The sequence below is a fragment of the Durio zibethinus genome, chromosome 17 (genome assembly GCF_047325235.1).
Source record: "Durio zibethinus cultivar Kanyao isolate XHJ-2024 chromosome 17, ASM4732523v1, whole genome shotgun sequence".
In the NCBI taxonomy this organism is placed as follows: Eukaryota; Viridiplantae; Streptophyta; class Magnoliopsida; order Malvales; family Malvaceae; genus Durio; species Durio zibethinus.
Window position 1 is genome coordinate 20378559 of NC_143178.1, and position 10118 is coordinate 20388676.

At 33.1% G+C, this 10118-nt stretch overlaps 1 protein-coding gene across 2 annotated transcripts; it reads left to right on the forward strand.

Annotated features, from left to right (window-relative positions):
* The first annotated feature begins 303 nt into the window (after positions 1–303).
* Positions 304–6429, forward strand: LOC111283081 (nucleobase-ascorbate transporter 6-like). Of its 2 annotated transcripts, none has more exons than XM_022871495.2 (15): positions 304–586; positions 978–1100; positions 1970–2067; positions 2181–2357; positions 2768–2868; positions 3160–3235; positions 3335–3394; positions 3536–3720; positions 4277–4373; positions 4763–4849; positions 5145–5203; positions 5303–5394; positions 5490–5567; positions 5666–5826; positions 5935–6429. In XM_022871495.2, exons 2-15 carry the CDS (start codon positions 995–997, stop codon positions 6151–6153), a joined length of 1596 nt encoding a protein of 531 aa, XP_022727230.1. In that variant the 5' UTR covers positions 304–586; positions 978–994; the 3' UTR covers positions 6154–6429. The 2 variants fall into 2 exon arrangements, with proteins under 2 accessions (XP_022727230.1, XP_022727220.1); XM_022871485.2 differs by lacking the exon at positions 304–586 and adding an exon at positions 666–818.
* The last annotated feature ends 3689 nt before the right edge of the window (positions 6430–10118 follow it).

A 10118-nucleotide genomic window follows, 5' to 3' on the forward strand; every position in this document is an offset into this window, starting at 1 on the left:
TCGTTCTTAAAAACGATTCTATAAAACATTTTTTTTTAATGTGATTGATTAATTATGTTGGTATAGTAAAGATTATTTTAGTTGAAACGCTCCTATCCAAAAAAGGTAAAAGAAAAGTTAAAACCTTATGGTGGACAAACATGCACCAGCACGGTGAGACCCCCTAATTAACTTTTTTTTTTTTTTAATTTTAAATTAAGAAACTGTAGTTTTCAGACAAGAACATAAAACCTTTTGAACTTCGTATAAAGTGTTAAGAGGGAAATAGTGGGAATAAAAAAGAAGAAAGCTTGAGTATAAAGTGAGTTGAAACTCCTTTTTATCATTCAATTCAATCTTAACTGGCTTACACATTTCTGAATTCTCATAAAAATTTCCCATTCTACTCTCTTGCTTCAAAAAACTCCTGGATTTGTTTAATTTTTCTCTGCTGTTTTTGCTCTGTTGTTGTTGTTGTTTTTTTTTTTTTTTTTTTTAACTGTGAAGAATTTTTAGGTGAAGTGGGGTAACATGATTTATTATTGACTTTAATGCCTTTTCACTTGATTTTGCTTTGAAGTTTGCCAAAAGGGACTGTCTTCTCCTTGTAAGAACCTTTCCTTTTTGGCTCATTATTTTGCAATTGCAATTATTAACACCTCCCTGCTCCCCCCACATTTCATTTCATCTTTCTCTTATTTTCAAGTTGAAATCTTTCGTGAAGATTTCATTATCTTTAGTTCCTCTTTTTTTTTTTCGTCCCATAAACTTTCCCAGGCTACCCCATCTCCTCATTTGTCTTCCCTTTATTAGCTCTATATTTTTAAGTAGCTGCGCATGTAAGTGGCCGACTCTTTTGGCCTTTTCGGTCATCTTGTTCCCCTTTCTTTTCTCCATTTTCTTGCTGTTTTAGCTACTTTCTTCAGGATTTGGGATCTGGTAGTTCTCAGATTTGGTGGTTTACTCTTGCTGTTCTAAGAGGTTGGTTTTTTGTATAGAGAGAAAGAAAGAGATCATGGCAGGAGGAGGAGCTCCAGCAAAAGCAGATGAGCCACAGCCACATCCACCAAAGGAACAGCTGCCCAACGTTTCTTATTGCATTACAAGTCCACCTCCATGGCGTGAGTTTCTTCAAACCTACTCTTCTGTTTTTCTTTCATAGTTTTTTCAGTTTAGATTCTAAATTTTATGTTCAGTACCTGAGGTATTTTGTTAGATTTTTAGTTGGTTCAGAGTGTGATTCTTGTGAATCCCCCAGGGAATGTTTTAGTTAAGGCTTTGGTATTAGTCATTGTTTTTGGATATGCATCTTCTGTAAATTCTTTTTTAGCTGAAAGTAAGTAGCTTTTTTTGGTTCTTCTTCCAGCTTGGATACCCCTCCTTTTTGGAAAAGTGAAATGCCCCTGCTCTGCAAGAAAGAAAAAAAAAACTTTTTGATTTTTAATTTTTTTATTCTAATTCTGTGAGGATGAGAAAAAACAAAACAAAAGAAAAAGAATACATAACTAAATTTTAATAATTCAAGTACTAATTTTTGGGTTTATTTCATTGAATAAATTATATATGTACTATTTTTATTTTTAAAAATTTCTTTCCCTCTATGTGCCTTGGGTAGCTAAGGATTGTAATTCTAGTCATATGCTTATTGATTTGGTTAGAGTTAATCTGAAGCCAACTTCTCTCTGCTAGTTGACTTCCTTTTGGTTCATTATTGTTAGCATTTTCCCTCTTCTATTTGGCTCTTTCTATTTGTCTTTCACCTCTACTTCCTCCTCACTATCTTCAATTTCTCTGGGGTTTTCTATCTCCACTTCAAATAAATTGAGGAAATTTCCATTTGTTGTCTTGATGTGGGTTGAACATTTACATAACTACTGTGGATATAGCTTTGTTGGCTAGTATGTGATTAACTGTGGTTATAGCTAGCATTTCTACAACGGTGAAAAAATCGCAACTAATCTCTTGAAATTTTGGTCCGTATTTTATGCAGCTGAGGCCATCCTTCTTGGTTTTCAACATTATCTTGTGATGCTTGGCACGACAGTGATCATTCCCACTTCTCTCGTTCCCCAGATGGGAGGTGGAAATGTAAGGCCCAAAGAAAATTGATTAACATTCAACAATTGTTACTTACTTTGATTACTATGGTATTTTGCCCGTACATAATAATTTAAATCATGTTATTTCAATGACCTTTATAGGAGGAGAAAGCAAAGGTTATCCAGACTCTACTTTTTGTTGCTGGTTTGAACACATTGCTGCAGACACTCTTTGGGTCTAGATTGCCTGCTGTGATTGGAGGATCTTATACCTTTGTCCCAACAACAATCTCAATTATCCTTGCTGGTCGGTTCAGTGATACTACAGATCCTATCGAGGTTTTGTGATCTAAACTCGATTTTATTATATTAGGTGATGTTTGTTTGGACTTTGGAATTGCTAAAGTTGTTTATTGATTTGGAGAAGCAAGCATTAACCTAATTGCAATATGGGACACAATTTCTATCAAGCTCGAGTATTATTGATGTGAGACTGTGCCTTAACTCTTCAATGTCCCATTGGAAGAACAGTATAAAGATGTTTAGAATGCATTCCGTTTTTTCTCAATAGGAGTTTACAAACCATTTTTGTTCTAAGGTATCATTTTGTAGATACTTTTTGTAGTTTTACTTGAAAAAGTAAATATATAGAAAAAGGAGTAATTAAGTTGTCCAGTTTGAACACCAACATTCTGCATATAGGTGTTTTCTTTGGTTTGTTTAAATATTGTGTTTTGATGCCTTTTCAGAGATTTAAAAGGATAATGCGGGCAATTCAGGGCTCCCTCATTGTCGCTTCAACTCTTCAAATTGTCCTTGGCTTCAGTGGCCTTTGGCGTAATGTTACTAGGTTAGTTAACTAGTGCTTAATATTTCAGGGAAAGCTTGAACAGCTTGGCTATATATGCTTTTCCTTGTAAGCAAATTGGAGTTAAATTGATTGTGTTTTGGTCTTATGTGTTTAATATTAGTTGCGGCAAGTGGATTCAGTTTTTGAATTATAGGTTCTTGGACTAATATTTGATTCATGCTGATTCACATGAATGTTTGCTACGGTATATGTAGAACAAAGTCAACTATTTTAGTGACACATTTTCAGTTAACTCATTTAATCATATGGATTTATTTTTCCACTTTTCAGGTTTTTAAGCCCACTTTCAATTGTTCCTTTGGTATCTCTAGTTGGTTTTGGGCTTTATGAGTTTGGTTTTCCTGGGGTAAGTCTCTGCTTTGTATGATACACTATGTGAATGCATAATCTGACGTGGTGTCATAACGTCATCACCATGAATGTTGATTATTGATTCAATTATCAGGTTGCCAAATGTGTGGAGATTGGACTGCCTCAGCTAATTCTTATAGTATTTATCTCACAGGTAGTGTCTTATAGTTTTCGGGACATGCAGTTATCCATTGTATAGTTATAGTCTTGCATATTTATGACTTTTGATCTCATTTGACTTTAGAAACTGTAATTTTTATCAAATAATCACTGCTTGTCTGTGTTTATTTTGCAGTACATGCCTCATGTGATAAAATCTGGAAGACACCTCTTTGATCGATTTGCTGTCGTATTTTCTGTGGTGGTTGTTTGGATTTATGCTCATTTACTCACTGTGGGTGGAGCTTATAATGGTAAAGCACCAAAGACACAAGTAAGCTGCCGCACTGACCGTGCTGGTCTAATAGATGCTGCTCCATGGTGAGTTCATGCATCCTTAGAGCAGTTGTCACCTTTGTGTTTCTCAATTGGTATATCGTGCTTGATTTTACCTAGTAATTATTTATTTTGAGATGAGGTGCACATGGACAACTTTTGAGACTAGGGCACATTACCTTGTCTATTGGTTTCACTATCAATGGAATGGGTAAGGTCATGCATTTTAAAGTATGGGCAAGCTGATTTGGAAAGACCAGTGTTCATATGTCCTATCTGAGAAAAATTCTGCTTATAAAAATTAACCATCTTTGTACATATTGGATAAAGCTTGTGATGTACTAAATCCTAGCTCTAGTTGCCCTTCTATGAAATGTTAATTAGTAATTTATTAGAAGTGTCAACAGTTTTGGTCCTAAGATTGCTTCATAACTTCAAATGTATTAGGAATTGAATACAGAATCTAAGTTACAAAAGGCACTTTTGGACTTGTGTCTTGTGTTTGATAACAACCTTAAGATTTCTTTCACCATAATGTGATATCATTTGTCAAGAATGGCATGGTCATAATTCGTTCCTTACGAGAATTAGGGGTGTGCAGGATAAGAGTTCCTTATCCCTTTCAATGGGGAGCACCTTCATTTGATGCTGGTGAAGCCTTTGCCATGATGATGGCTTCTTTTGTTGCTCTTGTAGAGGTTTGTTTTCTTCTGCCATTTATGAATTTATTAACTTTTAAAATCTTTTCTTTTCTTCTTACTAAAAACTGAATTGAGTGTCATTGTCATCATTTATTTCTTTCCTTGCTGTCTTTTTCCTTTCATGTCATTTCTTATTGGCTTTCCTGAACTGCCATTTTATTTCAACTCTTGTTGTATCAGCTAAACTCAAAGTTTTTTCATTTTCTCCCCTGGGGTTAAAAGTATAATCTTTTTCAGTTTTCTTTGGTGTTTTCATTTTCTATACTGCTGTTTAAACATGCTTTGGAGCAAATTCTTTCATACTTTTAGAAAGTTAATAGTTAATTGCAGTGTTATTCAGTAATTCAAAGTTTACTAACTTTTCACCTATCCAATGTCATGAACAGTCCACTGGGGCTTTTTTTGCGGTGTCAAGATATGCAAGTGCAACTCCAATGCCACCATCTATTCTTAGCCGTGGTATTGGTTGGCTGGTAATTTAAAGCTTGTTGATTCATATGCCTATGATGTGAAGAAATATTGTGCAATTAAGACTATTAGTTAAATTGGCTCTCATACTCCATGGTCTCTTGGGATCGCTCCACTATTAACCTTGTGCTTAAAAGTACACAAATTCATATACATTCATTCATCATCGTTGGTCCAGGAGCCAGGACCCTACATTTCCATTAACATCTGGAAATTTCATCTCTGTTTGGTGAACTTCAGTTTCTTATTAATATTGAATTCTTATCCTCTGTGAAGTAACTCCTTTTTTGCATGCTTTAGGGAGTTGCAATTTTGAACTCCGGGTTGTTTGGAACTGTCAATGGATCCTCGGTCTCTGTGTAAGGCTTTTACTAGCAATGAACATTATTGTTGGACCTTTTTTCGCTGTTCAATTAATCAAAAACAGAAGCTCTATACTGAATTTGGTGTTTCTACAGAGAGAATGCTGGTCTTTTAGCCTTGACACGAGTTGGCAGTCGAAGGGTTGTCCAAATCTCAGCAGGATTTATGATTTTCTTCTCCATTCTTGGTAATTTGGTTATTTATGAGTTTTTTTCTTTTCTAAATAGTCCTTGAGCATTTTTTCTTTCATATTAGTTGTTGATTTTTATAATTAATGCACAGGGAAATTCGGAGCTGTCTTTGCTTCAATTCCAGCACCCATTATTGCTGCTTTGTACTGCATATTCTTTGCTTATGTTGGTACGTGTCTGATTTGAGCTGTTCTCAAGCAAACATGTGGATCTATGATTTATAATAAGCTGTTTCAAATATTTATCTGTTTCCTTATGTTTCTGCAGGTGCTGGAGGTCTTAGTTTTCTTCAGTTCTGCAACCTCAACAGCTTCCGTACAAAGCTTATATTAGGTTTCTCGGTTTTTATGGGCTTATCTGTGCCACAGTACTTCAACGAGTATACTGCAACTAATGGCTACGGTCCTGTTCACACAAGCTCGAGATGGGTATCGATACTGAATCTCTTTTAACTTTTTAATCTTAAACAACCTTTTGTTATAATCATTTTATAGTTAACGGGATTGTACTGACAGATTTTATGCAATTCTTAACAGTTCAACGACATTGTAAATGTGCCTTTTTCATCAGAACCATTTGTTGCGGGTTGCTTGGCATATTTCCTTGATAACACATTGCATCCCAAGGACAGTGCAACTAGGAAGGACAGAGGTAAGCACTGGTGGGACAAGTTCCGTTCGTTCAAGTTTGATTCGAGGAGTGAAGAGTTTTATTCACTTCCCTTCAATCTAAACAAATATTTCCCATCTGTGTGACATATCAGTAGCTGAGTTAAAGGTGATGTTGTCAAATATGTACCCCTTTTGCTAAGTTCCCTATGGCCCCTTGGATCACATCTTACTATCACCAACCATTAATTCCCTGTTGTGAATTGTATTACATGCTATAGCAGTATAACATAGTGTTTCCCTTCTTAGGAGGCCTTAGAACTTTTATTGAATTGTTTTTTTTTTCTTTCCCTGGCGCTGTAAATCCAGTGGAGTCATCTGGATTTGAAGTAGCAATGAAGCAGTTTTAATGCCTCTGTTCAATTCATCTTGTTTGATGTTTGCTTTCTAACTGTTAGTCCTCTGACACTTCAAGGGTATCTACCAATCTCTGTTTATAAGGCTTGAAGGCTTTTTTAGCGAGGATTCTTCCGTTTGTAATTCAATCGTGAAGCTCATGACTTGCTAAGTCAATTTTTATCATAATCCACCACAATCTTGAGTTTCTAAAATAGCTTTATGTGTTCCTTTCCCTTGTTCTTTTAATAAAAATTTTCCTAGAGTGAATCAGGGTCATGAAATCCTGTTTTATGCTTCATTTGGAAGGGATTGTCATCACTGTTATTTTGTCATTGTACTTCATTGGATCTCACGTGGTTTGATCGCTGGAGAGCTTCAATGATAAAACATCGCGATGGCGGCATGTTGGGAATCCTTGAATCCCTTCTTACTGGCCATCCAAATGAAGCACTAGTTTCCTAGTAGAGGTGATAAGTAGGTAAGGGTGGGACAATTCCCCTGCTCAATTTTTCTCATCGATTGAGAGAAAAAAGGAACAAAAAAGAAGAAAATTTTGTTATGCTAATTTATATTTAATTCAGCTTCTGTATAGAATAATGTCTGAAGAGCATAATCGAATCAAATTGGAGTGGTGCAAGCATTGCTCTACTTTTTGGGATTTGGATTCTCTTCCAAGTTTTGTCAGTATTGGTGGATGGCAATATTTTTGTTTGTCCTGGTATACACCCTGGAAATGTTGAATAAACTGCATTGGACGTTCAGTAAAGCAGAGAGGACAATGGGACAATATCAAATGAATTTCAGGTTAATATGAACAGAGGCATGTTGTCAAGTCTGGAAATAGTTGCCGTACAGAATTCTATTTCAATAAGCAACTTTGAAGTGCTTTATCTAAAGCTTTGCATCTTTTTTTTTTTTTTTTCTTAGAGCAAATTGGCCAGTTTGGGTATTCAATAAGATTGCTATCCATGATGGTAGAATCTCCTCATTGTTGATCAGTACCTAAAAAGAAGATATAATTGACCACTTCATTTTCACAAATCGTTACACATGCACAAAAAAGAAAAAAAAAGATATATAAGCATCGATGTTAAGCTTATCCTCGAACAAAATCCACCAAAAATTCAATTGGTTTCATACTTTCGTTAGCTATTATTTATTTCATTATTATAGCTTCAAGAGCAAGGTTTTTGACTTTAAAGGATAGCAAAACAGCAGAAAGGTTTCAGAGGGGGACCTTTTTGGAGAGATGTGAAACATTATGACGTGATTAAAAAAAAAGACACAAATGGTTTAGGTCATCGAAACTCGAGGTGATTTGATTTCTTTTGGCCTAACCTGATAAAAAAACAAAAAAATAGACAAAAGATCAAACTAGAAAGCAACTGATATTTCTTCGTTATATATCCAATTCGTTTGCCTTGATCAGGTTTGAGGATCTTGATGGATATATCATTATATTTGGATATGAGAATTTATCATTAGATATTGACTTGAAAAATCATCAATAATTTTTTTTATTTAGATACGATTGATCACTTAATTGAATCTATCATTTTTAATAAGAATTCTTAAGTTTAACTTAGGTATCTCTAAAATGTAATTTCAATATCTACAAAATCAAAATTAGGTTCGGGAGTACGGTACGTATAAGGAAGGTTATAGCATCCTCATAACGCCCATTAGAAGATAGTACCAGCTCGATTTTGTGTTATCCAATAAACTTTAAAAATTATCAAGTAATTAATTATTGAAAATTATCCTTAATTAATTTCAATACTTTTGATAGAAAATTAAGAAAATTTTCTCACCTTAAGAGTATGCAAGAAAATTATTGTTTCTCTTGCAGAGGCTCTATCATCGGATTATTTAATATTTAAAAATTTTCCAAAAAAAGAAAGAAAAAAATGATTCGACTTTTGATATAAATATTTTTCTTTTTGTTTTATATAAAAAAATTCATTGCTTTTATACAAGAAAAATTGGTACTTTCAACTTTTCCTTAAAAATATTTTTCTTGATAATTTTTATTTTTAAGAAAAATTGATACTTCCAACTTTTTCTCAAAATATTTTTTTCTGAAATTTTAATTTCAAGAAAAATTGATACTTTCAACTTTTCCTCAAAATGTTTTTGAAAATTTTTATTTTAAAAATTTTATTTTTAAGAAAAATTTATACTTTCAACTTTTCCTTTAAAAATATTTTTTAGAAATTTTGTTTTCGAGAAAAATTGATAATTTCAACTTTTCCTCAAAAATATTTTTTAAAAAATTTTATTTTAAAATAAAATTGATACTTTCAATTTTTTCTCAAAATATAATTTTTAAAAAATTTTATTTTTAAGAAAAATTGATATTTTCAAATTTTCTTCAAAAATGCTTTTTTTAAAAATTTTATTTTATATTTTATATATTCTTTTTTAAATTTATTCATACAAAAATACTTTTAAAAATAAACAAACACATAAATAAAATAAATAAAATAAAAAATACAAAAAAAATCGAAACGACTCGGTTGGGAATTCGGCGCGGCTCAGCTCCAGGCACAGACAACGGCTTGGATGATGCGGCTTGGTGACTCGGTTCGGCTGAAAAGATTGGCTGAGACAAGGGTTAAACTCGGGTCAAAAGCGGGTTGTGCTTAGGTCAGGTCACTTGAATGAAAACGTGCGGATCCTGGGTAGTCACTTAACTCTAAAACGACATCGTTTCAGGGCCCTATAAAATGCCAAATTCCTTCTTTCTGCTTCAGATCTTTCCTTCTCCTTCTCTCTCTTCCCCTTTCTTTTCTCTCCCTTCTCTCTCTACCTAGATGAACACCCGTTGAATATCAACCAAATTCTAAAAATTATCATCGAAATCTGGGTTAAGTCATCGAAAGTTCATTGAAAATTTTAACTTTAACCGAAATCTTCAGTGAATTCTAGAATTTCTTATCGAAAAATTCAAACGGTGGTGAAAAATTCATCAAAAAATTTAACCGACACTGAAAAATTCAATTAAAATTGAAAATTTTTCAAAAATTTTCTAGAAAAAAACTCCAAAAATTTTAAAAAAATCCTAAAAAATCTTAAAATTGCCTTTGACATCCTTTAGAAATTTTTTGAATTATGCCTTTTATTTTTTGCTCTCTATTTCTTTTTTTATTTTCTCTCTCTATTTGCTTTTTGTTTGTGATTTTTTATTTCTATTTTTTTGTCCTTGGCTTCTGTGTATGTCTTGTGTATTTATAGGGCCAAACTGAAGAGTCCCTAATTAATCAAGAATTCACTTAAAACTTATCTCACAATAAAGATTAAATCTAACTAGAATTCATTCACAGTAGAATATTCCTTTATTCCTTTTTTTAGCCCTTACAAAAAAACTAATGAATAAAAATAAAAAATAGATAAATCTACAAAGCATCAAAAAACGTAGATTAATAATCAGCCCAAAAATAAAACCAAAAAATTAAAAGTTAAAAATTAAAAAAAAAAAAAAAGGCCAATTGAGCCTAATAGACCGAGCCCTATTGAGCTAGGCCTAATGGGCTTGGGCCGGGACCAATTAGGGTGTCTACAGTTATCCTTGTTTGTACATTTTTTGTAAAACAAGAATTGTGCAAAGACGTAGACACCCGATTAAGACTCAACTTAACATTTTTTGTTTATATATATATATATATATTAAATTAGCCACTCAAAACATCCCTAAGTAGAAGTTTACAATTTTT